At 38.0% G+C, this 27,575-nt stretch overlaps 3 protein-coding genes across 4 annotated transcripts; 2 read left to right on the plus strand and 1 right to left on the minus strand.

Annotated features, from left to right (window-relative positions):
- The first annotated feature begins 276 nt into the window (after nucleotides 1-276).
- Nucleotides 277-4,778, plus strand: LOC120774070 (ubiquitin carboxyl-terminal hydrolase 45). 2 transcript variants are annotated; one of them, XM_040103382.1, is made up of 7 exons: nucleotides 277-404; nucleotides 956-1,319; nucleotides 1,387-1,913; nucleotides 1,971-2,107; nucleotides 2,181-2,298; nucleotides 2,353-3,089; nucleotides 3,157-4,778. In XM_040103382.1, the coding sequence occupies exons 2-7, from the start codon at nucleotides 972-974 to the stop codon at nucleotides 4,320-4,322; spliced, it is 3,033 nt and encodes a 1,010-aa protein (XP_039959316.1). In that variant the 5' UTR covers nucleotides 277-404; nucleotides 956-971; the 3' UTR covers nucleotides 4,323-4,778. The 2 variants fall into 2 exon arrangements, with proteins under 2 accessions (XP_039959316.1, XP_039959315.1); XM_040103381.1 differs by having other exon boundaries at nucleotides 278-404; nucleotides 3,151-4,778.
- Nucleotides 4,779-9,356: 4,578 nt separating this feature from the next.
- On the minus strand, nucleotides 9,357-10,552 carry LOC120774071 (MORN repeat-containing protein 3-like). Its single transcript, XM_040103383.1, has 4 exons — nucleotides 10,011-10,552; nucleotides 9,775-9,959; nucleotides 9,628-9,714; nucleotides 9,357-9,557 (listed from the first exon to the last, which is right to left on the minus strand). Exons 1-4 carry the CDS (start codon nucleotides 10,477-10,479, stop codon nucleotides 9,411-9,413), a joined length of 888 nt encoding a protein of 295 aa, XP_039959317.1. The 5' UTR covers nucleotides 10,480-10,552; the 3' UTR covers nucleotides 9,357-9,410.
- A 4,232-nt stretch (nucleotides 10,553-14,784) lies between these two features.
- On the plus strand, nucleotides 14,785-25,783 carry LOC120773622 (angiopoietin-1-like). The gene is made up of 6 exons (XM_040102626.1): nucleotides 14,785-14,978; nucleotides 20,589-20,672; nucleotides 22,257-22,340; nucleotides 24,870-24,938; nucleotides 24,996-25,643; nucleotides 25,732-25,783. The coding sequence occupies exons 1-6, from the start codon at nucleotides 14,785-14,787 to the stop codon at nucleotides 25,781-25,783; spliced, it is 1,131 nt and encodes a 376-aa protein (XP_039958560.1).
- The last annotated feature ends 1,792 nt before the right edge of the window (nucleotides 25,784-27,575 follow it).

The following is a 27,575-nucleotide window of genomic DNA, read 5'->3' on the forward strand; positions in this document are numbered from 1 at the left end:
AGCGCTTAAGCACAGGGTGCACACTTGAATTATTTATTGGCAAATTTATTATTTTGTTTTAATAATTTATCCTCGCGAATTTTGTGGATATTATACAAAATTACAAATTCTAAACATTGTTGAGGATAATAAAATTGCAATTTGTAATAAATAAATTTAAACAGCTTAAATAAAATAAATAAAACAAATTTAAATTACTAGCAATACCATACTGCATTGCTGCTGACACGCCAAATAATTTTTGACATCTCTTGATTTTTGACAGTCACATTTTGTGAAAATTTTAGACAATACAAATTGGAAAGAAATTGGCGTTAGTTAATTAGAAAGTCATTATTAGTGTATGCTAAAAATATTGTAAAAACTTAAAGAAAACGTCCAAGAAACTATACCAACGTTCCAAGGTAAATAAATTAAAAGTGAGCCATAGTGAGAAGTTACAGAGTGAAATCACACTTTTTGAAACGTACTTGTAGAAAAAACTAGGACAAAGAGTAATACTTGTTCGGGTATATGTTTAAAATGAGAAAAGGTATTGTGCGAGTATTCCATCCAAAAACAAAGAACTGAAAACATTCAACAATATTAGCTACAATTTGATATTGCGGAATATTGGTACACCAAGCGGTGCATTAAACCACTTGTCAACCCCTTCACCCCTTAGTATGGTTCATGCAAAACGTTTCATGTATTGCCTTTTTTTATTCTTTTGTTCATTTTATTGTACGGTCGTATTTGTTGTGTCCCATTATTTGTGCAGACGTGTGATCTTAACCTCAATACCGAGAAATTTTCAATTTTTGGCATAGAAAAAATGTAATTTCTTTTAAGTACACATATGTTAATGTTTTTTAAACCTAACCGTAATATTTTATAACAACAAAGATCTTAAGTTAGTTTTACGGACGTGTAACGTATTTTCTACTATTAAACTTGTCACTTTGATTATTCACAGACAAACTTATTTAGTTATGGTTAAGAAGAAACGTCAATCTGATGTACATGATAATGGTTCATCGACTGATTCATCCGAAGGTGCGCTGCAGAGTCCAACATCCGGCATTGGAGTTTGTCAGCATGTGAAAAAATCTGTTGATACTACAAAATTGCGCAAAGTACTAAAAGCAAGTGGTCTGGCTGCGGACTGCATGCAATGCTCCAAACAGGGCGCTACTTCACCTGCTGAGGAAGTTAAGGAGTCAATTCTGGATGATTCGCTAAGCGGTTTCGAGTATGACACCACACTTTGGTTATGTCTTAAGTGTGGTTCCCAGCTTTGTGGACGGTCAAGAAATCAGCACGCTTTGCAGCATTACAAAGTAATCATAAAAATATAAATACAATTACGAAAATGAATTTCCTCAGTTATAACTTTATATAATTTAGACACCTCACTCCGATTCACATGCGCTCACTATGAACACGCGTACGTTTGAAATATGGTGTTACGATTGCGATAACGAAGTTAAATCAAATTCTCGTAAAAATCTATTGGAGTGTGTTGAAATGGTAAAGAAAGCTGCGCAAAAACCAATACCCATTGCATCACCCGCGGAAAACACACCACTTAATAACATAGAAGGAAAGATACTATCGACTTGGGAATCTTTGCGTCCATTAGTTGAGACTCAAGCAGTGAGTGTAACAAATAAGCCAATACCGCTGCCGCCGCCACCACCGCCACCCATACCAGGTATGGCAAAGCGAATAACAGATCCAGCCGTGGTATCTGCACCCGTAGTTACCAATAAACAAGCCGACACATACGACCTGCAAACAGTAGAAACACTGCCGCGTGTGCGTGGCTTAACAAATCTGGGCAACACATGTTTCTTCAATGCAGTTATGCAATGTTTGGCTCAAACACCCTATCTGCTAGATGTGCTCAAGGAGCTATCAGAGCCCGGCGAAGAGTAAGCACGAAAATTGAAGTTTGGATATTAAGTAGTGCAATAATATTCTATTTACAGATTCACTTTACCAGGCGGTACTTTTAAATTCAAAGACGACGAAGATGTGCACTTGCCAATGATCAAAGGTACCTTGTCATCGTGGGGTGGACTTACAGCGGCACTCGCGCAGGCTTTGGAAGAGCTGCAATCAAGCGGTTCGTTTATATTTTTTGCAAAATATTTTAATAATTAGCTATTAATTTAATTAAATTTGTCTCAACAAAACAGGCGGTGTTTTTACGCCCAGCAAGCTCTTCGATAAGCTTTGCACAAAATGTCCACAGTTTCGTGGCGGCGATCAGCACGATTCCCATGAGTTACTACGCCATTTACTGGAGAGCGTCAGGTAAGTGTCAACATTATTATTGGCGTTTTATACGCTAATCTTCTCTCATAACAGATCTGAGGACTTAAAGCGCTACCAGCGTGTAATTTTAACCAATCTGGGCTACAAGGATCAGGATATAAACAGTGTGTCTGAGGAAATGCGCCAGAAATGTAAAATATATGGCAATCAAGCAGCTGATCGTATACTTCGCCCCGAGCAAGTTTTCCGCGGCTTTTTAGTGTCCACGCTTACTTGCCAAGATTGCTATAATGTGTCCTCACGGCATGAGTACTTCTTAGACATGTCATTGCCGGTTAGCGTTGAAAAGCCACAGCCACCATTCAGACGTAAGACCAGCCCTGATAATTCGCCAAGCGCAAGCTCATTTTACTTAAACACACCGCCTGCCGGACCCTCCAAAGCGCAATTGAAAAAGGAAAAGGAGAAGGAGCGCAAAGCCAAACGAGCCGCCAAACATCACGAAAACAAATTGAAACAGAAGGCAATATTGGAGAATGCGACTGGCGGCGCTACTGAAGTTACGCAAACAGCGGCTTCCGAAATGGAATGTATTAGGCGTGCGAACGGCGCGGCATTTTCCTCATCCGGATCTTCTTCTGAACAATCCGACGCTGACGTGGAAGACAACCTGCTCGATGACAACGCGGCCACGAAATTAGCGCGAACTGCAGGCGCCAACAGTTACGACAGCAACGGTAACAAGCAGTTACCGCGCACTGGCAAATCAGAGAAACGCGACGACTCACCCGAGAATATGGACAAAGACTCACTAGATGAAGACGAAAACGGTACAAATATAAATATTCATAAATAATGCAACATATTTTACATACATTTTTTTTCGCATAGATTCAGGCATCGCCAATAGTCCCGCTAATGCAGGCACCAACTTTTTACCCTCTTCCGAAACGAATGGCGGTGCCGTTAGTGGTGATGCGCACAGCGTAACCGCGAACAATAGTTTGGTAGCGGTTGGTCTTAGCGAAAAAGGTGCCACGATGATGCGACAACTCTCCCTTACCGATGCAGCCAATGCGGCCAGCGCGGCAGGCATTTTCGTGAATGGCGAAATGAAAGACGAAGCAGCGCTGGCTGCACAACTGGAACAGCTTAAACTAAGCGAGCAAAAGGCAGCGCGCATGAAGGCCAAGCGAGTGCGCACTCAAAGCCATTCCGATTGGAGCACGACCATAGCGCCGCGTTATCAATGCGAAGACGGCGAGTGCTCCGTGCAATCATGCCTGAATAATTTCACCGGCGTTGAGTTGATGACGGGCAACAACAAGGTTGGTTGTGAAAATTGCACCAAACGCATTAACGGTAGCGATCCGAAAGCCAAGACCATCAATACGAATGCGACCAAACAGTTTCTAATATCTAGTCCGCCAGCTGTATTAATACTACATTTGAAACGTTTCCAACTCGGGCCGCGCTGCATATTCCGCAAGCTAACACGCGCCGTCAGCTTCCCCATGGTACTAGACATAGCGCCCTTCTGCGGTTCCAAAGTAAAAAATTTGCCAAATATCGATCGCAAACAAAAGAAACTTTTATACGCGCTTTACGGTATTGTCGAGCATTCGGGCGGCATGTACGGCGGCCATTACACCGCCTATGTAAAAGTGCGTCCGAAACTTTCGCGTGACGACAAACGCTGGAAATTCTTGCCACAAGGCAGCAAAGCCGAACTCGATCAAGACGACGAACAGCGCAAGAAACTCGAGGAGCTCTTGGCCAAAGAGAAGGCGCGCGAATTGCGCATGAAGGCCGCCAACGACAGCGATGACTTCTCCAACAGCAGTGACTGCTCATCAACAACAACAAGCACTTCCGATACAGACGAGCTGCCTGACGCCCCAGCAGACAGCGGCGGCGCTTACGGCGGCGACGATGAGGCGCGCGATGTGCAAGTGCCCAAGGGCAAGTGGTATTATGTGTCCGATTCACGCGTGCAAGAAGTCAACGAAGAGGCGGTGCTGCGTGCACAGGCTTATCTGTTGTTCTACGAACGTATTTATTAAAAATATTCTACCGAAATTATGCAACTAAACAAAAGAGATAAAAATGAAGAAAAATAGACAAGCAACGATGTTGATAGTCATGCATTACTCGTAGTATGATGACCATAACCACAATAAGTGCGTTTTTGACAGACGCAATGTACACCTCAATTTAAGCGAAACAAACTAAAAGTAAAAACCAACAACAAAAACAACAAAAAACACTACAATAATGTAATGAAGCTATTAAAGCAGAAATTTTGAAATTATAAACATAGGCTAGAAAGTAGAAAGGCAAGCAAACCACACGCGAAAATGTCAAACAGCTGGCTTGCAGCGCCGCCGCCGCCGCCTCAGCAGCAGCGCAGTAAGGCATAAATGCAGCGTAGTGCAACACTTAACGCGGCACAGACGTGTGTAGCATAATTCATACGAAAGATTTTAGCACCAATAACTGTATTTTGTGTCAAAAGTGCATTAACTTGCTGAAATGGTGTGAAAAAGTGCAAAAAACGCTCGTGTTTTGACTTAAAACAACAATAACTCGCTTGTCAACATAAAAAGCCCGTTGCATAGTTAACCGTTAATATATTTGTGTCAATACCAGTGCAGTGTTTTGCGCAGACCTTCTCCGCAACAACGTACTAAGTTTTTACTTTAGTTAAAATTTATCTATATATATGTATATGTATTTATATTTTGCTTTTAAACGGGTATTAAGCAGTTGTATACACACACACATACATTTATAATTATGCATTTGTTATACTTATATTCTGTTAACGCCGCCACTTTGTTGTTAATATTTGAACATTTATTTGCAGCGAACATACTATTGCTGACAGTGCATTTCTAAATATTACACTAACTAACGCATATATACTTAGTAATTGTGGTGAAGGTGCATATACACATGTATTTTATGGAACATTTGCAGTTGCAACGCGCGCTTATCTCAACTTGCACTCAAATGTTGCATGGTTCGTGCGGCGGTTGCGCGGGTAGGGTTGATAGTTAGCTTGTGCGTGTTGATGTGCAACAAGTAATTGTTTATGTGTAATGATAACGAAAGGTTTTAATTAAATAATAATGATAAACAGCTGTATTGATGCGTGTAATCACTTTGATTACTACCATACCATTATTGCGTGCGTACGTATTTCAAATACCAAGTAAAAAAGCAAAAACAAAAAGAATTTTGAATAATAATTATAAACTATGCGTAAATAATGAAACGATCTTGAAAATAAATTATTATAAATTTTATGAAAATACATGTTTTTATATTTTGTTGTTGTTGTTGTAAGAAACATTCTAAAACTAGTTATCGTGAAAAAGTTGGAAATTGCGGTAATTTGGAAAAGTAAGTTTCTAAAGCTTTATTTCTTAGCTTTTGTGACACATTTTACAGAATTACACTTTTAAATTTTTTGTAATTTATTATATTCTTGCTCTAATTTATTCTATATATTGTTTTTAAATTTTTAATTTCAACGGTCGAAAAAGTCCAAAAAAACCAAAATTTTTCATATTCAGTCTAAATAAAAAATACGTGTCCAATATTTTACGTCTAAAAAGATAAAAAAAAAACCTTCCGACCGAACAAAATATTTTCAATGTACTAAGTTAAGGTTGGAATGACCCTTATATTTTTTCTAAGTTTGTATTTTATTTTTTTCCTTTCTTTCATTTTTCGTTATATATTTTAAATTTTTACTGTTTTTTTTTTAATTTTTTATTGTTTTCTTTTAATTTTTTATTGTTTTTTTTATTTTTTTTTTTCTTTTCATTTTTTTTTCTTTTTATTTTCTTTTAATTTTTTTTTTTTTTGTAATTCTTTATTGTTTTTTTTAATTTTTTATTGTTTTTTTCTTAATTTTATTGTTTTTGTTTTAATTTTATTGTTTTTTTTTTGAATTTTGTATTATTTTTTTTTAATTTTGTTGGAATGACCCTTATATTTTTTCTAAGTTTGTATTTTATTTTTTTTCCTTTCTTTCATTTTTCGTTATATATATTTTAAATTTTTATTGTTTTTTTTTTTAATTTTTTTTAATTTTTTTTTTTTTAATTTTTTTATTGTTTTTTTTTTTTTTTAATTTTTTTTATTGTTTTTTTAATTTTATTTTTTTTAATTTCTTTTTTATTTTTTTTTATTTTTTAATTTTTTTTTAATTTTTTTATTGTTTTTAATTTTTTTTTTTTTTTTTAATTTTTTGTTTTTTTTTAATTTTATTGTTTTTTTTTTAATTTTTATATTGTTTTTTTTTTTAATTTTTTATTGTATTTTTAAATTTTTGTTTTAATTTTATTAGTTTTTTTCTAATTTTATTTTTTGTTTTTTAATTTTATTGTTTTTTTTTAATTTTATTGTTTTTTTAGTTTTATTGTTTTTTTAATTTTATTGTTTTTTTTTTAATTTTATTGTTTTGTTTTAATTTTATTGTTTTTTAGTTAATTTTTATTTTTTTAATTTTATTTTTTTAATTTTAATTTTTTTTTTTTTTTAATTTTATTTTTTTTTAATTTTATTTTTTTTAATTTTTTTCATTTTTTCTTCATATGTCTTTATATTTATTTGTAACTTTATATACAACTGTGTTCGAAATAATAGCAGTGGTTTGTGAACAATAGCAGTGGCAACATATTGTGGTCCGAAGAAACAAAAATTGTTTTATTTGGTTCCCGAGGACGCCGACAGTATGTACGAAGGCCAGTAAACGCTTCATTTGTTCCTAAATATGTTTCACGGACGGTAAAACATGGAGGTGCCAAAATCAATGTAGGGGGGTGCTTGTCTTACTATGGTACAGGTCTGTTATTTTGGATTAAAGATAACATTGATGCCAAATTGTACGTTGAAATACCACACCCTGAATGGAAAATGCTGTTGAAATAGGTCTATTAACAAGATAACGACCCCAAACATAGCAGATTGGCAAAAAATTGGTTTGCTCTAAGTGGAGTTGAGGTTATGAGTTGGTCGGCTCAGTCACCGGATCTTAATCCAATTGAGAATCTTTGGACAGAGGTCAAAGAAGGACCATGAAATACCTGAGCGGACGCCAATCATCCGTACTATTTCGAGTTAAAAACTTAAAACTGAGAAGAAGTAAACAAGGCGTTCCGCAGGTTTGTGTCCTCTCCCCGCTATTGTTTAACTTCTATGTCTCGAAACTCATACAGCCACCAGAGAAAGTTTCTATCACCTCGTACGCTGATGATTGAACGATATTGACGTCGGTAATGGAATTGATGACATATGTTCAATGGTAAACGGCAGCCCCTCCGACCTTTCCCGCTTCCTCGTTGCACGGAACTTAACACTCTCCCACTAAATCCACAGCGACCATATTTACAAACTGGACGAAAGAGTACAGACTTGATCTTAATATTGCAGTCGATGGCGTCAAGATTCTGACTTTCAATAATCCTAAAATTTTAGGTGTAACTTTTGACAGTCTGTGCTCCTTCACTCCTCTTACGACCGCGAGTGCAGGGCCGCAACAAAATCCAAAGAAAAGTTGTTGGCAACTTACAAGGCAATTGGGCCGGCCATCCTTAACTACGCCGCACCAATATGGTCGCCTGTCTTATCAGAATATTGGACTTCGGACTATAACAGGATGCCTCTTGATGTTTCCTATCGAATACCTGCATAGTGAGGCTTGTATGCTTGGGGCGAAACCGCCTCCTAGGAATATCAAACCACCACTAATTGAAGACGAAGAGCTCGAGTTGCCGCCAGAAACGAGAGTGAACCTTGCGCAGCTTCGTTCTGGATAGATACCGACATATCCAATATACGTCCTGCGTGCAATGAGTCTCCGCATGACATCACGTCTAGTTACGACTGCTGAACGAATCTCATAAAAAATAGTTGGATCTCACTAAAATATGCTGCACTAGCATTAGGGATGTTATAGTTTAGCGTGCAATCTTGGACAAAATATTTGTTTTCATTAAATTATTATGCCCCACCAACCCCACTCATCTGATACCCATCTCCCTTTGGTCCGACCCCGTCGAAACAACGAGTTTCTTGGGCCCACCGTTGGATGCGGTCGTCGACAACTTAGCTAATTCTTACCATCCTAACGGGGATTAGGTACCCTTAACAATAACAACAACAATGGAATACTTCAAGTGTTGCACACCAATCTCGGCACCACTTCCAATAAGGAAACTCGTTCCCACGACAGTCGGGTTTAAGTAACCGGAACGGACCAGATTTTTATTCGGCCAAGAACTGTCAACTGGACACAATTCCTCGAGATTACTTCAGGAATGTGTTCCGCCGCTGCAACAACAACAACTTGCAATAAGCTTTAGAATTTCGTAAGAACGAGAGGGTTGTACAATATCCTGTAGTGAGCTCTACCCAATAGTGAAGCAAGTGCTTCAGTTTTTCTGCACACATGAAGCCTCCGTGTCACAGAACGACAATATTTTGTTTAGCATATGTCCATAATGTGTAAATGTCTTTGGAGTTTCTCCTCCAAACGGATAGGTACCATGACAAAGAAGGACTCTGGACTCGTCAGCATAATATGTAGGCGTTGGTCTCACGATCAAAGTAGAAGTCTTTTAAAATTAATTTGCAGCGACAAAATTAATATTTTAAAGTTAAAACCCCATAACTCTGGTTTATGCAAAGTTGGAAAAATGATCCCACTATTGAAATTTAGAAACTCATCCACAAATAATTTTCATATCTTTTTGTAACGCATCTTTTCCCAGTAATCAGTACACTCCAACTCTAGCACATCAAGTGCTAATTGAGCCTGATAGATAACAGGGCTGCACTCCTACCTACCTACCAACTCTAGGACTGCCTCTCACTACGAGTGATCTAAAGAGGTACTTAGTGTTTTTAATGAACTCAACTAGGCGACATGACTCGGGGTTTGCATTATGATTTTCTAATGAACCTACCGTCCACAGTCATTCTCTGGTAGTATAGTTTACATTGGGAGTGGAGATACAGTGCTATTGGAGTACGAAACTACCAGACTAACCATGAACCATGAGTTCAAGATTTTGATATTATAATCATAATTACAGTTACTGATAAATAGTATGTTTGTGGATGAATTTCAAGATTTGGTCTTAAAGATTCAGATGTACCAGTTGCTCAACCTTCTTACATGTGCAAGGAAGCTTGACATCGAAGCGGAATTTTGAATTTAGTATTGTTCTCGGCTCGAATCTGGTGAAGCTCTTCATTTTATGTGCAAAATTAAGGCAAATCAGTTCCTGAAATGTAACAGCGATAATCCATGCTCTTAGGAAATATGGATTTTGGTTAATAAAAATGTAGACTTACATTGAAAGACTTTGTTGGCTTGAATGCATTGGCAATATAGCGCTGGAACAACTGACATACAAATTTGTCCGGATCTTGCAGGCCGAGCTGTTGTATTTCAGAATAAGATTTCAAAAAAGCTTTCTAAATTTATCAAAACGAAATCACCTTTGGTATAGGATACGGCGTTGGACTGTCAACCTGATTGCGGAACTCATCTATGACCATTGACGCCTTACACACATCATTCTCCCACATGCCTTTCTGTATTTGACCAGTATGCATGTGGTAGTAGGTGCCCTCACCATTTTTGAATCCCCTCGCAAAGTGTCCCTCATAACGATTGCCATTTTCTAACAATAAACAATGAAAACGAGCGCAGAAATTTCAAATACACAACTGACGATAAAAATAGACTCCAATGCCGTGCTTCACGTCCGCCTCCCATTCGCCCATGTAAATGGCGCCATTGTTGTACCACATGACACCCGGTCCATGACGTCGATTCCGCTCCCACCAACCATAGTAGACGCCGTCTCGAAAAAACTGCTTGCCCTCGCCCCACTTCATGTCGTCGCGCCATTCGCCTACATATAAGCGTTCGGCTGTGCCATTCGGCAGACGATAGCGCATTGTACCGTAACCGTGACGTTTACCGTTACACCACTGACCATCATAGATGAAATGCTTTTGTGACTCCTTAACGCCATAACGGTGATGTTGATTGCGTAACCAGTAACCCTTGTAAATGCCACCGGCTGGATAAAAGAAAGCTGCTCGTACGCCAGTGCTCTCTGCCTTGATGTTGTTTTTGCGTTCGCAAGTCTGCACGCAGCCGCCGTGCGGTTTGTCCCACGTGTTACATTGCGCCATGGCTTATTGACAGCTGAATACCTCTAATCAAATTATCAACAAAACTAGAAAAAACGTGCCATCAAAAATAAAATCAAACGTTTTGACGCTTATGCAAGTCAAAAGAAAAGCGAAACAGATAGGATCGGCTCGAAATTGTTGCTGAGAACATTCCTCAGAAACATTTGACGACTATACAGTGGTTGGCCGAAAAAAATTTTGGTTGCTTTTCGGTCGAACCGGCTGTTGAGAAAACGGATCAGCTCGACATCAGAAACAAAAACTCCATCAGATATCTTTCTGGCTGGGAACCCTAGAATTTTGCGTAAATGTGGCCTGGGTTATCCAGACTAAGAATATATAACGAGTGATCCAAGTAGAGGAAATTTTTTCAATAGCCTCCTTTTGACACATCACGCATGTGTCGTGTCAAGCTGTCATGTTGTTTTTGTTCAGTATTGTTTGACATTTGGCATTTTCAAACTTACGCCTGAACAACGTTTACAATTCCTTCAACTTTACTACGAAAATTCCCGTTCTGCAAAGAATGTGCTATTCGCAACACCATCATCCATCTTGAGACCCGTAGCTGAGAGTGTACACGAAGACCGTAGACAGTTGATTCAACGCAGTTCGCAGAGATCTTAAATTGAAAGCGCACAAAATACAGCTTGGGCAAGAGCTAAAGCCGCTCGACCTTCCCTCTATGGGCTCTTGAAAAGTTCCAAGAAGATCTAACGTTTTCGAGTCAAAGTTTGTTCAGAAATGGGGCCCATTTCTGGCTCAATGGGTATGTAAACAAGCATGCAGAAAAAACAACAGTTTGGTATGGTTCGGACCATACTTCTTCAAAAATGATGGCGATGTGAACGTAACCCTCAATGGCGCCCGTTATCGCGCCATGATAACCAACTACACATTTAGTGCCTGAAATTGAAGCTCGTGATCTCGGCGACATTTGGTTTCAACAAGACGGCCACTTCCCTCACATCGCATCAATCAATGGATGTATTAAAAGAACACTTCGGTGAGCAGATAATTTTATCTTTTAGATCAAGATCTTGTGATATCCCACCGTTTGACTTTTTCGTGTGGGGATATGTAGAGTCTAAAGTCTATGCGAACGATCCCGCATCGATTCAGGCCTTGGAGCAAAACATGACGCATGTCAATCGCCAGTTACCAGTCGGGATGCTTGAACGAGTCATCGAAAATTGGACTCAACGGATGGACCATCTGAGACATAGCCGCGGTCAACATTTGAATGAGATAAACTTCAAAAAATAAATTCAAAAGAATGTTCTTTCGTATAATAAAAAATCTTCTCCATTAAATTTTATTTTTTCTGTGTTTTCAAACTTTTCGTTGCAACATCATCTTCCATGCGAACTACATGGCCTAAGCAGCTAAGTTGAATCTTGATGCGCTTAAATACTCGTATATCCATGTCGCCGTAGAGCTCATACAGGTCGTGGTATCATCATCTTCGAAACTCATCACACATGGAGGGGTCCAAAGACTTTGCGTAGAACAGATCACTCGCATGCTCCATGTGCTTTCTCATCTTGGTTCGTCGTCGTCCATATTTCTTCGCCGTATAATAGTAGGACGGGAATGATGAGAAACCTATAGAGAGAAATTTCTGTTCGTCCAGAGAAGGATCTGCTTATCAATTGCTTACCGATCATACAATAGTACCTGTTTCCAAGAGTCTTCTGCGCTAGATCTCCGCGCTTAGATTGTTGGTGGAACTTGTGCTGGTTTCGAGATATACAAACTCCTTCACTTTTTCAAATTTATGTTGGTTGGTATGTGACCAACAGGTACTTTGTCTTGCTCTCGTTCACCACAAGACCAACACCTGGAAAAGGCTGCGCTGATAGCTCTCTTGTTAACACATACGATGTCAATATCATCTGCGGACCCCAGCGACATTGTACTTTTAGAGTAGACAGTGCCACTGCGGTTTAGATTTACAGCGCGTATCACTTTTTCCAGCAATATATCGAAGAAGACGCATGAGAGATAATCACACTGTCGAAAACCTAGTCTGCTATCGAACGGCTCAGATAGGTCCTTCATGATTTTGACGGAGCTGATGATTATGTTCAACGAACGTCATTCCGCATAACCGCATGAACTTCAACGGAATATCAAATTTAGACATGGCGTCAAAGAGACAGCTCCTATCAATGCTGTCGGAAGTGGTGTCAATCTGTTTGTCAAGGGTTTGAGGTATAGTGAAAATCTGGTCTATGGTAGATTTGATAGGTTTAAGGTCACACTGATTAGGTTCAATTAGTTTATTTACAATTGGCTTAAGTGTTCCACATAATAAGGTCGAAAAAAGCTTATGTGCAGTCTTAAGAATGCTGACCCCGCGATAATTAACGCAGACTGCAGGATTTTCCTTCCGAGTACACTCATATACCAATCATTGGGCGTGTATTCATCCCACAAAATCATGCTTGGCAGTTGGAATATGCGCCTTACAGATCAGCGCTTAGGTCTTTACTATTCTCAGAACATTTAATACCTCGTCTAGGTCAAGTGGCTGGACGATAATGTTGTTGCGGTAGATTATTGGTGCGGGTTCTTCTTCATCCGTCGCCTCACTGCTTTCGCAATTTTTCTCCAAATGTTGAGTGTACTCTGACTGTCTGGCTGGTAATTGTGATTGGAACACTTATATAAATATGCTAACTATCTAGCTTTCGACAGCACGTAAAGGAGCTGCCTTTATGCCGCGATGTCTGAATTTGGTATCCCTGCTAAACTAATACGGCTGTGTAAACTGACGTTGAATAACATCAAAAGCTCCGTCAGGATCGGGAAGGACTTCTCCGAGCCGTTCGATACCAAACGAGGTTTCAGACAAGGCGACTCCCTATCGTGCGACTTCTTCAACCTGCTTCTGGAGACAATAGTTCAAGCTGCTGCAGCCGTTAGTTCTGCTTTCTCCAGGCTGGACAAGGAAGCACAGAAAATGGGTCTGGCAGTGAACGAGGGCAAAACGAAATATCTCCTGTCATCAAACAAACAGTCGTCGCACTCGCGACTTGGCTCTCACGTCACTGCTAACAGTCATAACTTTGAAGTTGTAGATAATTTCGTCTATTTAGGAACCAGCATTAACACCACCAACAATGTCAGCCTGGTAATCCAACGCAGGATTGCTCTTGCCAACAGATGCTACTTCGGACTGAGTAGGCAATTGAAAAGTAAAGTCCTCTCTCGACGAACAAAAGCTAAACTCTATAAGTCGCTCATAATTCCCGTCCTGCTATATGGTGCAGAGGCTTGGACGATGACAACAACCGATGAGTCGACGTTACGAGTTTTCGAGAGAAAAATTCTGCGAAAGATTTATAGTCCTTTCCGTATTGGCCACGGCGAATATCGCATTCGATGGAACGATGAGCTGTACAAGATATACGACGACATTGACATAGTTCAGCGAATTAAAAGACAGCGGCTACGCTGGCTATGTCATGTTGTCCGGATGGATGAAAAACACTCCAGCTCTGAAAGTATTCGACGCAGTACCCGCCGGGGGAAGCAGAGGAAGAGGAAGACTCCCACTCCGTTGGAAGGACCAAGTGGAGAAGGACCTGGCTTCGCTTGGAATATCCAATTGGCGCCACGTAGCGAAAAGAAGAAACGACTGGCGCGCTGTTGTTAACTCGGCTATAAAGCATCTATACATTGACAAGTTGCAGTCAAAAGGAGGGGCGAAGAATCTCAAGTTGATTCAATAACATACATATATATATACGGAGCACTTTCCCGTGTATTACTGAGTAATGTGATCCATTCAGTTTCGCAACTGCCATTAACTCCTAACAAAAACTCAACTCGAGAGTCTCTCATTGGAAATATATTCTAAATATCATGGAACCTTGTACATCAGTGTGATCGTACATTATTATTATGAAAGAGATTTATCGCTATTTTAATGCCTGAGTTTTAGTAAAGAATATATTCTTCCACAAGCTTACCTAGGTAGACGAATCAAATATGTATGAGCATGTGTATGTGTAGACTCAATCATAACTTGTAACGGGTTTAATTTTGAGCCACTAAGCGATAAGGTCTTTACTCAAGCTTTGATAAGATAAGAAGATAATGTAAAAGACTCGTTGGTGAATATTACACGAACTGAAAGATGAACTCTGCAAGGACGGTGTGACAACAGCTTACAAATGTGCTTCTTATAATAAGATAATGCGAAATATTTTCGAATCCTGATAACAGATGCAATAAACCGTTACATATGTCCGAAGTTCTGCTTGCAGTAAACAGTCGCCTTTTGGAAAACGTTGAGAAATGCAGAATCCACGCAAGTATACGGTTCTAGGCTGCTTGCTCTTCCTATTGTTGCCGGCAATAGTTGACGGCGAAAATAACGGAGAAGAGCCATTAGCAATTTATTTAGATGTTGGAAATGAAATTCAAAATGTTATTAGTTTGGTCAATAAACACGAAACGAAGTTAAACGATTTCGACGATAAGTTACTAAGGCAAGTGAAATGAAAACGATCAACGGCAAAAGTACTCGGATTTTTGTTAACGTAATAATATAAACTGTGTTGTATTTAGAATTCAAAATATGCTGGAGAATTTCGAAAAAGAATTTTTGAAGTTGGAGCAAAATTGTATGGCTGCGCTGGAAAAAAAGTAAGTGCAGACTATGATTTTGGCTTTTCGCTTAGACTCTTAAGGGGGTATTCTGGTCTAGGATTTTGAAAAAATAAATGTTTTTTGCATATTTTGAAAGTTTAAACTTTCAAAAATATGAGCTTTTCGGAGATACAGCCGATTTTGTGACGTGGCGTCCGTGTTCACTGGAATTGTCTCCTAAACTTTAATATCGTTTTTCTCGAAACTACTTTTTTGACGTGGTTGACATGATATCTCAAGTTCTACTTAACCGATTCCTTTGAAATTTGGTATATATCTTCTTTATACAATGCTCTATCGTGTCTGAATTGGATTTCCAAAAATTTTGATTTGAAGTTTTTTTTTAAAAATTCGAAAAGGTCGAAAAAATCGGGCCAAAAAAAATTTTTTTTCAAGCCGACGCCATTTTGTTTTTTTTATGTTTAACCCGATAACGGCATCCTTACTAATGAAGAATCTTCTTGTTGTTTGTGTTTTAGATATCTACAAGGGTTGAAATCACGTCAACCGGGACGCACTGTTTTTTTTGAAGCTCCCACTCCACCGGCCCGTATCTCGACGAATTTTGTTTTTTTTTCTTGCAATTTTTTTTTTTATATTATTAAAATGTCAATAAGAAACATATTAAAAATGGATAGTAAAAATTTTTTTCCCTTTTAATGCCTAAAATTCATGCGTCCAGACCAGAGTACCACCTTAAAAAGAGGGAATTTGTATGCCTTTGGCCACTTGTGGATATTTAATCGACAAATATGTTATAGACATGGCTAAGTCTCGATGACTGGCGTGAATGGAATATGGGCCACACATGCCGACAATCAAAATTTAAAAGGAATGCCATAAGAACTGTAGTAGGATTGCTAAAAGGTCATTATCTTATGAGCAGACATGCCAATAAACTGGGAACACTATACAATAACTATTGGAGGAGCCCTCAAGAGGTAGAAGAAGAAGAGACTACGGAACTATCAAGGCGTTGTATAGGAAATACATCGCGACTGTCGGTTGAGGGTTTCTTGAAGATGCCTACGAGGTTGCCTAAATAAACCTTTGAACTTTTTGAATCGATGAGCACATGCCCGCCCATCTTCAGGTTTACTTTGTGCAAAAACTACTATTTTTGCCGCTTAAATTATTTTCTCGGGAAGGGCTTAATATTGGGTAGCCGAAAAAGTCTTTTCGTATTAATAATCCAATTTCAATTTATTTCTTTTTATATTTACGCTAATAAATAATTAAACATATATGCATACCATTTTGGTCGAGCACTTTTTACCATTTTTCCGCTAGAGACATTATTTATCAGTGTAAATCGAATTTTCGAAATTCCAGAACGGAAGCGAGCGAATCATTGTTGTGCTAGACGAACTGATACAGCATCGTCTCCGTAAACTTCACTAATTTCATTGGCATCCTTCCCTTTTTTATGCAAAAATTTTCAAAATTTAGCGAATTACGTCATTATTTTCACTCATTTTTGACCAGCTGTAACTTTTTTTCAACTTCTCCGAACCAAAATTTTTTTGTAGTTAAATGAAGCTTAAAATCTCACCTTTCCAACACTATATGGTATGACACAATGTTTACTAGCACTTGAGATATACGTCTGCAACGACATTTATTGACAAAGTACGAAAATACTTTTTCGACTACCTAATATTATTACGACTGCAGAGAGTTATTAATGAAAAATATAGATTAGGAGATTGCTAAAACGTCCTTTCACATAGTATATACAATGTAGAGTTATATTCATCGGCAGCAACTTCTATTTTTTTAACAATTTACCGTTACAATTCATATATACAAATTTCTGAAACCGTTTGTTTTATATCAGATTACAGGTTTTCAATACAACGTTTGAACAGCGACTCTCATCAATTAACACTAACGTGGCGTCTTCCATGGGTACACAAGAAAGGTAAGAATTGTATTAATTTTAATATGAAAGATGGGATTTTTGTCAGACTTTTATCATGTCAAATATTCAGCTCGCAACAAAGAAGACCTGGTTACCATCACCATCGACGCCAATTTTAATGTAGATAATGAAAAGGGCTTGGCACTACACTGAATATTATAAAACGGGAGAATCAGACTAAAAAATATTGGTGCTCTAAAGATATGTACATATGTATGTATATTATTTTAAATGTGAGTGAGTTAATAATAATAATATGGACCTTTAAGTTACGCAGTAACATTGTGTTAATTGTTCTGACGCTAAGTTCTTGATGAAATCAGTGCAATTAATTGGGTAGGGGTTCACCAGCGGGGTCTTCTCATTAAAGGCCCACATGATGACATTAGATTTATGATGACGAAGGTTTCAAGGTCCAATTAACTGCTTTATAGATGACGTTGTATATCAATTTTATGATTCTAGGTTTGCCGCCACAGAACTTTCAGTATCTAGCAACAGAGGGGTTCACCAAATTAAGAAAGAAAAGCTGTTGAAAAAACGGGTTTTTGCTGTTTCCATTAAAATCTTAAAATATTATCCTAATTCTCACTCTATCAGGTATAACATAGCAGACATCTTAATGTGCGGTCTGTCGTTAAGACATTACGTTAAGTGTAATCCCATGTTCGGGCATCCTGCGACGACGAGGTGGTCCCTCCCCACTGGTTCATAATGTTTCTTAGAGTGAACGAAAGAACGGTTATAAAAACTATTTCCCTAGCAAAATAATTGAAAAATGTATATACTAGAGCGGGTCGATTTACAGGGATCCAAGAAAACAGAAAATAATGTATGCGATAAATGTTTTTCGGAGTTTTCTAAACAACATTGCCTAAGAGACTATGGGTCTAAAATCCATATGAAGTCAGTGAAAAGGCGATATTTTCATTTGTTTCCCTGGTGCCTTGTTTTTGATATTTCCTGCAGTTATCGCAATGTGTCAGTCTTATTCTGCAGGCATTCTAATAAATTCTTCCATCGAATTTTAACCTTCCTTGCCATGCTCTTTCCCAGTTCCAACATCTCATTGTCATTGATGCCTTTGTGACCTCAGAGCCAGCAAAAGTGAAATCCTACTTTTGTAAGAGATTGAGTGCTCTGCAGCGATAACAGTATATGAGATTCGGAACAAGAGGAGAAACACTTGGGAATGTTTCCATACCACAATTCAATACTCTTACTTAAGAGATTTAATCATTTTTACGATAATTTCTTAAAAAAACCGGCGATTTGGGACACTTTTTTAGGTTTCTTAATTTCTCGGTAATTCCAAATTTAAATTTTTTTTATATAATTATGCCCAATGTCTTTCAGCAAATTTCTAGATTATTAGATTTTCTGTACGACCAATAGTTGAGAAGTTATAAGAATTTTTGTATTCGCGAGCTGCTTGCTCGCCTGGGAGAAACCCGATATTTTGGCACCGAATCGAGTGAAACTGCAGCGGCGGCGACCACAATAAATTTGCATACGCAAAGTTTCGAAAATGGAAGAACGAAAGCGGTACATATCAAGGGCTGGAACAGGAAAATAACTGGAAACAACGGTAATACATATCCGGTTGGAAAGTCAACCAGGAAACGAAAATTGGATGCACTCTGTATATACGAGTAGTAATTCGCCATCAAATATTATTTCCTTCATAAAACATTTCTTTTGTCACCGGAAACGAATGTAAAATTTACTCACGTTATATCTCCGGTTTGGTTTTCGAAGTCGGACATATTAAATCCGATATTTCATTATCGGACAGCAGCGCATCCTTCAGGACCGGAGGCTCAAATGGGTCAACGACAGGAAATTGCATAAAATTTCCCGTTTCGAAAGATATACTGAAAAGACTAAAATGGAAGTAGTTTGCATGGGACACAATTGTACAACGGAAGCGGAATATAATGGAATATAATAAGGACCGGATGTTAGTTTAATATATCAAATAACGGTACCCATATTTCCGGTTTGGAAGCTAAATAGGAAGTTATAAGCGGGAAACATAAAAATAACCCGAAAATAACGGTATCATATTTCCGGTTTTCAAAATAAATTTTGTACAACGGAAGCGGAACATAGTAAGGGTCAGATGTTAGTATAATAATCATAAAATAACCGCACCATATTCACGTTTTGAAAGCCAAACAGGACACTTTATCAAACATTCTATTCGGTTCCCGGGTGTAACGGTAAAATCTACTTTCGGTAGTTGCAAATGCTTTCTTTTATAACATCCACTATTAACTTTCCGGTTTCGTAAGCTAAATTGAATAAAGTAACACGTAAGTAAAATCTCGAAGTGGTTACTACGTTCAAGCTGTTCTTTTCATTGACATTTGTGGAGAAAGTTCTTCGGGTTTTTGAAACGATTTCTGTTTTACAGCTTCAGGTTTAGCTTCCTTACGCGAAATTCAGTGCCGTGAATTCATTTCCGGTCATCGACTAAAGACAACATCGGCTCTATATTATATCACAGTTTTGCAAAGTTAGTTTCGTTGTGCCACTTTTCCCTTCCTTGTCAAGCTGTTACAATTACGCCAACCATAATTTTTATCTTTACTTCGAACCTTCTTTCCCAAATGAGCTGTGGCATCATGCAGTCGGTGCCTGGCAAACCGTCATTACCTAGACTTGTGACCTTTTATCGAAGATGATCCATTTTCTCCGGATTAAACCTCACAATCGCTTAAGATCGTAATGTCGTCTGCATAAGCCACTAAGTTCGTTTGAGGTTTATACTCCACCGATGTCCATTGGAGCGCAGATAGCAAAGTTGACAGCACTATTTTCTTCATAGCCAAGACTTACCGCGCTCTTACAGCCAAGAAAGTGCACACTAACCAGTCCAAATGAATCCTCACAAATGTCTGTTCACTCCCCCCAACTCTTGCAAATTAAATCGAGCAAGGCGGGACCTGAGCTAATCAGTACATATGTATGGTATTTATGTAGCTTGTGAAGGTATAATTTATTAATATACTTGAAACGATAAGGTGTTTTCCCGTGCTTTGACAATGAGATAACGCTAAGGACTGTGTCTTCTTGCGCGAATATCACAGCGAACCGAAAGATGAACTCTAAAAATATGCTTTAACTTAGAACAATAGCTTACAAAGACGTTTCTTATATAAAGATAACACGAAATATATTGAAATACTGATAACAGATGCAATAAATCGTTATATGTATTCAAAATTCTGCTTGAAGTATGCAGTCGGGTTTTGGGAATCGCTGCGAAATGCAGAATCCACGCAAGTATACGGTTCTAGGCTGCTTGCTCTTCATATTGTTGCCGGTAATAGTTGACAGTGAAAATAACGGAGAAGAGCCATTAGCTATTTATTTAGATGTTGGAAATGAAATTCAAAATGTTATTAGTTTAGTGAATAAGCACGAAACGAAGTTAAACGATTTCGATGATAAATTACTAAGGTAAGTGAAATGAAAACGGATTTATGTTTACATTGTAATGCAATATAATCTGTGTTTCACTTAGACTTCAAAATATGCTGGCAAAATTCGAAAAACAACTTTTGACGTTGGAGCTAAATTTGAATACTGCTGAGAATTTGGATCAAAAGTAAGTATGAAATAAAAGATTTATTTTCCATAATAAATAAATTCACATCAGACGATCGGCTAAGACAGCCATACGCCAAAAAATCTCGAACTAAGTAGGGGTGACCAGAATGGCAAGTGTAATCAGTGTACTTTTGTAGTAATGCCTAGGAATTGAGAATTGAAAAATTGACTTTCTAATGTTCCATGTTGCTGAGTGCAACAGTAACAGTTCATTTATCATTTATCCTTGCTGTCCTAGAACCCGCAGCTTGCTTATATCGCGTGTGGCTGACGCCGACGAGATGGTTCATGCACGTGGCTATCGAAAACCGATGACCAATTGTTTTTTTGTTTTTACAAATTTACATTTACAATTCAGACATACATATTGTGACGAAAACCGATACGAAAACAAAATAGAATAGACGTCGTCAAAACCTTAGAGAAATTAAAACGATGGTTTTATTCGGCGGGTTGTCGTCAATTGGTTAGAGAGAGAAGATTGTCAAATATGCGGAGTGCGTTGAAACCAAGGGGTCTAGATCCAAAAGTCATGGCAATGAAGCAATACAATTTGGGTGCGCCATTTGAGCAAATTGGAGTGGATGTATTATACATAGATGATCCATCTCCCATCAATAAATGGGAAAACTCAAAAATTTTGGTATTTAAGGAATTGCCACAAGTATACCCAATTCCTAAACGAGAGGCTGAGCCAGTAACGTAAATAAGTATTCAACAACAAGTGGGTGACGAGATATGATGTTCCAATGGTATCACGTTGTGATCGAGAAAGGCATGTGGAAACTGCTTTGATGCCGGAGATGTGCTGCACAGTGGGTGTCTGGAAAATGCATGGAATTAAATTCAATAAGAGAAGGATGGACAACAGCATCCTAGCACACAAAATTAAAGGCATAAATGCTATGTGTTTGCTAGCGCAAATATCTAATGGGGACGATCAGACTTAAGCGGAGGGCAGTGTGACGAACACCGATAAATAAAAATAATAAAATAGAATACACGATAAATTTTAGGTATTAACTAGACAACGAAATTCGTAGTTGCCAAAATGTTCGAGTGGCCAAGTTTTCTTAACGATCTAGTACATATACAAGGTTGCGGGTTGTACAGCACAGACAGTTCTAGTTAGAATGCTGTCGTGATAAGAGCAAAGGAGATATATGCAAATACGATTTTTTTAATTGGGATAATGAGTAGTAAAGCGTTAAGTTGTTGGCATTAGAAATAAGATAAGCGTATAGTCATTAAATTGGGACTTTTATTTTTAACAATCCAGTAATCGAACTCAAGAATGAATCCGGTACAATATTATAGTTAGCTGTCGTACACACTGAACGATCAAAATCAAGTCCCTGTTTGGAAAACGTTTTTATTTGAGCAGATATCTTCCAAAATTACGCATAGAACATTATCCCAAGAGTATTTTAGCTTCGGTGCAAGCGAAGTTATCGTTTTTTCTTCTTTTTAGTCAAGTTTTGAACATATTCATTCACTTTCAGCTAAATTTTAACAATGAATTTTGATAGAATTACTATGTAAAACATATAAGTATGTAATAATATTTTTTCAATCTAATCAGATTACAGGTTTTCAACGCGAAGTTTGAACAGCGGCTCTCATCAATCGAAACTAATTTAGCGTCTTCTATGAAGATACAAGAGGAGTAAGTAGTAAATTAACTTTAATATTTAATAAGTAAGAAGAGCTAGCTTCGGATGCAACCAAAAATTTTACACTCTTACAACTTGCAAGGTATAAAGGTAGAAGAATACTTTCAGTATTGCCAAAACTTTATATGAGAACATGTTGCAAAAGATTCATTATGCGACGAAATCGTGAATATGGAAAATGAAGAAATATGGGATATGAACTTAACCGATATTGATATCATCGGCCTTAACACCCGCGCCGTTAGTTCTGCTTTCTCCAGACTGGACAAGGAAGCAAAGCAAATGGGTCTGTCAGTGAACGAGGGCAAGACGAAATATCTCCTGTCATCAAACAAACAGTCGTCGCACTCGCGACTTGGCTCTCACGTCACTGTTGACAGTCATAACTTTGAAGTTATTTGGGAACCAGCATAAACACCACCAACAATGCCAGCCTGGAAATCCAACGCAGGATAACTCTTGCCAACAGGTGCTACTTCGGACTGTATAGGCAATTGAGAAGCAAAGTCCTCTCTCGATGAACAAAAACCAAACTCTATAAGTCGCTCATAATTCCCGTCCTGCTATATGGTGCAGAGGCTTGGGCGATGACAAGAACCGATGAGTCGACGTTGCGAGTTTTCGAGAGAAGTTCATTAAGGGTTTCACGGAGCGGGAATTTCAGTTTGAGGAACAAGAAAATATCGTACAGAGCCAAGCCTCATGGATACGGTGGTTCATCGATGGTATTCATTGAGATTTGGCTTAAAGTTTGGTCACAATCGTTTTCTTTTTGGAAAAAAAATTGATCTTCATCGGAACGAGTCAAGCAACAACACGTTTTATATTCAAAATATCCACCAAAATTATTCGTTCGGACTCGCGAGAGATGTCCAGCTCCTTTGCCATCTCGCTAACATTTGACTGATGATTTTGAAGCACCATGTTCTTCACTTTTTTTTAATATATTTTAAGTGGTTGAAGGTTGTCCAAAACGAGGCATGCCTTCAACGCTTTCAACCGTCTTTGAAAGCTTCGTACCACTCGTAGGCTTCTATTTTTTATAAAACTGAATCACCATAAGCCTTTGCCAACATTCGCAACGATTCCGCTCATGAAATTTAGTACGATTTCAAAATTCTAGACCAATTCTTTTTTCGATATTTTTATCCATTATAAAAATCGCAACGCATTACTGAGGTGGACCGACTTAAGCAGCTGCTGAAAATAAACTGGGTCGCGCTCATATTTTGTATTGTAATTAAGCGATCTTTTTTCAAACAATTTTTTTTTTTGCATTTTCTGTTCCCTTATACCCTTAGAATTAATGTAGAAACCCCCAAATTCCGAAAATTTGCTTATACACTCCACGATTAGTATGTGAAAAAAGTTATATTGTAGAATATAAATTTCTATGAAAAAAAATGTCAAAAAACAGGCCAGATTACGCTACTGACCCCTTACGGACGGTACATACCAAATTTGGTCATTTGGTTTGGTTTTTCATTGAGGAGTTATATGTGTTTACGGGTTTCAAAAATCGATTTTTTTATTGTCTTATTAAATTTACAACACCTCTAGAATATTGTCCTAAATTTTCAAGTTGATCCGAGTTATAACTGGTTTTTCAAGAAGAGCGCTACAAAAGCGCTCGGTTTGAGATACCAATGAAATTATTTATTCCTGTGCAAATACATTCGATGCCATTATGTATGGAACTCGATTTTTTTGCATGGCCACCACGGACACGCTTGCAGAAGTCCAGATTTCCAGACGGTTTTCAATTACAAATCGATATTTGTACGAAGTTCATCAATCGTCGCTGGCTTGTTTTCATAGACCATGACCTTGACGTAGCCCCACAGGAAATAGCCTAACGGCGTCAAATCGCATGACCGAGGCGGCAAATTGACTGCGCCTGGATTCAAATTTTTCCACTAGAAGCTCAATTGTGACAGGACGATTATGACGACCATAAATTGAACGTAGCGCTCTTAAAGTTAGGCCGCCGACTCCGAATTTCGGTTATAAATTTTAACAATTTCGACTCATAATTGAATCATACATCTTTCCATGATGAAATGGCAAACCTTACTCAAGAGAAATGTCACAAGAGCGTGAAGTTAGTTTCGCAGATTCAGATTTTGAACTCGGTTGACAAGATTTCCCGAGAACTTAATCGATCTTCATGAAATTTTACTCAGGTCTTTGCATACAATTCTTCAAGACTTGGACGAAGGACGGGAAGAAAAATAAAATATTTCATATTTTATATGAGAAAAAAAAATATTGAAAGAAGGCTGCTTTTTACCCGAGTAAACCCATGTAACCCCTTAAGTGTGCACGGTGCCGCGCCCAACATCTTATTTTAAATGGTGCAAAATTTAAAGTCTCTGTCGCATTTAGTTATTGATTTATCGTACTTTTAGTAGTTTTTAACAGTTTTTTGGAAAAATGTGATTGTTTCGATCACTATTCAAAGTTTTCGATTTCTCACTTTATATACATACATACATATTCACATAATATATCTTTCAATGCAGAAACTTCAAAGCGCTGTCTGACGAAAATTCTCTACTGCAAGAGGAGTTCTTGTCCCATAGGGACGATTGGTAAGCAGAACTTGTTTTATAAAAAGCAATTCACTATTAATTTAGTATACGTTTTAGTTGCCCCGCGGGACATACCTTAAATACAGAGAATTTGAACAAAGCGTTAGCTTCTGTTGCAAATACCACACAGAGTCTGGCAATAGTAACGTCTTCGGAAAAGCCGACAATAGTTAGCACGCCACAAACATTACGTGATTGTGTCGAAGTGAAAATGATGCTTGGTTCACAGTATAAAGACGGTGTTCACGAACTACACTTGCCAGGTTTTGACGCTTTCAGCGCATATTGCTTAACTAGATGTTCACAAGAGGATCAAATAGACTGTTGCCCCTGGACTGTGATACTACGTAATGAAAACAGTGGCGTAGGCACAATGTCTAACAGTTGTTTGGAGTATAAAAACGGGTTTGGTAGTGCGAGCCATGACTACTTTGTCGGATTAGATCGTTTGCTTAAGATGACCAATCTCAAAAGGCAAACGTTGTTAGTTGCTAAAAGTTTCCAGTCAGGCGAATATTTCATCTACGATGATTTTAGTATAAGAGATGAGCGGTATAATTATGACGTTGATATTTTGGGAAACAGCTGGGGGCATAAAATTGGCGCAAAATTTTTCTCAAACGCCATAAAATTAAAACATGCCACTAGAGGTCAATGCTACTTTTGGCCGTTTAAAACTCTTGGTCACTTCAATTTATTTAACAGGTAAGATGAAAAAGCACCGAAAATTTAAATTTTAACCCCGAAAATTTAAATTTTTATATATTTATTTTCGATATATTTGCTTTTACAGGCGCTTTTCCACTAACTATTTTATGGCGATACGTCCCAAGATATGTCAGTGAACATTCATTGCCGAGTCGGTTGAAGCGTTGCCATTTGTATCCACAACTTAGTAGGTTGTACGTATCTGGCAGGTATGTGGACGGCACTAATATTCGATATTGATGTCAAAAACATTAAGAATAAAATTATTTTTCAAAATACAAAATCTTAGAAATTGTTTTTTTTTTTTTTTTTAAAAGGCTATTCAGGGTAATGCATGAAAATGAGGTGTTGAGAATTACCATATTAAAGTGCGAATAGGCCTTAAAATAGTCTTCAGCTTATCTTGCATTCAGAAGGGAGTTACTGCGGTGTGTAATATTGGTCTATACATACCTAAAATTAAAAGTGGACCCAACATTAGCTTGAAGGGGCGTACTACGAGTAAATAATTCACGACTTTTTGGTTTCACACGTCAATATCAATCGTCTAAATGCTAAATAGTTCCGGCGAATGGTGATCTCACGATAACATGAAAGGCATTTGTCGATTTACAATATAAGATAGGTCATGTGTTAGATTAATTTTCGTTTGGATACCTGAAGTTAATGGTCTACGCAGATAAATCAGCTACACCGGAGTAAGGATGCCCGTAGAGCGGACGCTCAAAGCCGAGCCGAGGCTAAATACAAGTGTTGCGTAAATGGGAAAATAAGTTCGTTCGACTTAAAGCATCCATTTTGCAAGCACCCTAGGTCGATACTAAAATTTAACGTGTTAAGGAAAAGTGGTAAAAAATATTCGCATTCTAATTTAAAAAAAAACCGATGTGTTGAATTCAGGAGGCGTTTGAGGAATAGACTAAGGGAATCAATATCTTCGTACAAGTGGAATCCTTCCTAAAGCATTCGGTTTCAGTAACCACAAATTCGTTCCAACACTTTTGAAACCTGTTTTTATATCTGGACTCAAAATTAAAACGTTTATGCCCTCAATTGCGTTTACTAGGGTTTCACAAATTCCCTGAATCACAAACGTTCTCATAGTTTCGGCATCGTCATAGCTGATATCTCTACAAAAAAAAAAATTCTTGACAAAGATTTGATTAAGAAACTAGGAAACTAAGTTTTCGCCTTTTTTTTAATGAAAATGCAACTTTATTGGAAGGAAATGGTTACAAATGAAGTATTGCCCATTGCTAGTCTTAACTTTTTCCGATCTTTCTCGCAAAGCCCGAAAACGATTACTGCAAACTGTTCATTTTGTGATGTTATCCAAGAATCAAGCTATTTTTCGATGCCGTCTTGAGAGTGGAACTGCTTCTTAGCCAGACCCTTTGCCATCGAACGGAAGAAATAATAATCGGGCGGTGCAATATCTGTGTGGGTTAGGACTTTCCATTGGAGTGTTTTGAGATATGTTTTAATGGGTTTGGCAACGTGAGGTCCAGTCTTGTCATGCAGCAATATCACTTTTTCGTGCCTCTCCTGGTATTGCGGTTCTAAGGAACTCAAGTTTATTGTCGCAGCATCATTCTCAGCGCATGTAAGGCCTTTAAAATGGCTTGGCGAGTGGCGCGCAATGCTGAGACAAGCTCTTCTTACGTCTGATACGGTTTCGCATCGAGCAACTTCAAGACCGAAATCGCCGTCTTTGAAGCGACGAAAATTAATCACGGCACATCTTTGCACTTGTGGCAGCATCTCCGTAAACTTTTTAGATTTTCCGATGTGCTTCAGCCGCCAATTTCTTTAACTGAAAACTGAAAAATATTCACACTCCCCGCAAATGACGACTATACGGCAAAAAAATTAAGGCCTGCTTTAGAGGCTTCAAAAAATCTGTATTTTCAAGGATTTTTTTGGAAAGGA

This window comes from Bactrocera tryoni, chromosome 4, assembly GCF_016617805.1.
Source record: "Bactrocera tryoni isolate S06 chromosome 4, CSIRO_BtryS06_freeze2, whole genome shotgun sequence".
NCBI lineage: Eukaryota > Metazoa > Arthropoda > Insecta > Diptera > Tephritidae > Bactrocera > Bactrocera tryoni.

Excerpts from the sequence above, each read along its gene's own strand:
- LOC120774071 (XM_040103383.1), bottom strand. The coding sequence starts at position 10,479 with ATGGCGCAATGTAACACGTGGGACAAACCGCACGGCGGCTGCGTGCAG. Across the intron at positions 9,960-10,010 it reads CATTGGAGTCTATTTTTATC|AAAATGGCAATCGTTATGAG; the intron begins GTCAGTTGTGTA and ends GTTTATTGTTAG. Across the intron at positions 9,715-9,774 it reads CGCCGTATCCTATACCAAAG|CTCGGCCTGCAAGATCCGGA; the intron begins GTGATTTCGTTT and ends GAAATACAACAG.
- LOC120773622 (XM_040102626.1), top strand. The coding sequence starts at position 14,785 with ATGCAGAATCCACGCAAGTATACGGTTCTAGGCTGCTTGCTCTTCCTA. Across the intron at positions 14,979-20,588 it reads TTCGACGATAAGTTACTAAG|ACTTCAAAATATGCTGGCAA; the intron begins GCAAGTGAAATG and ends TGTTTCACTTAG. Across the intron at positions 22,341-24,869 it reads TCTATGAAGATACAAGAGGA|AAACTTCAAAGCGCTGTCTG; the intron begins GTAAGTAGTAAA and ends CTTTCAATGCAG.
- LOC120774070 (XM_040103381.1), top strand. The coding sequence starts at position 972 with ATGGTTAAGAAGAAACGTCAATCTGATGTACATGATAATGGTTCATCG. Across the intron at positions 2,108-2,180 it reads GGAAGAGCTGCAATCAAGCG|GCGGTGTTTTTACGCCCAGC; the intron begins GTTCGTTTATAT and ends TCAACAAAACAG. Across the intron at positions 3,090-3,150 it reads ACTAGATGAAGACGAAAACG|ATTCAGGCATCGCCAATAGT; the intron begins GTACAAATATAA and ends TTTTTCGCATAG.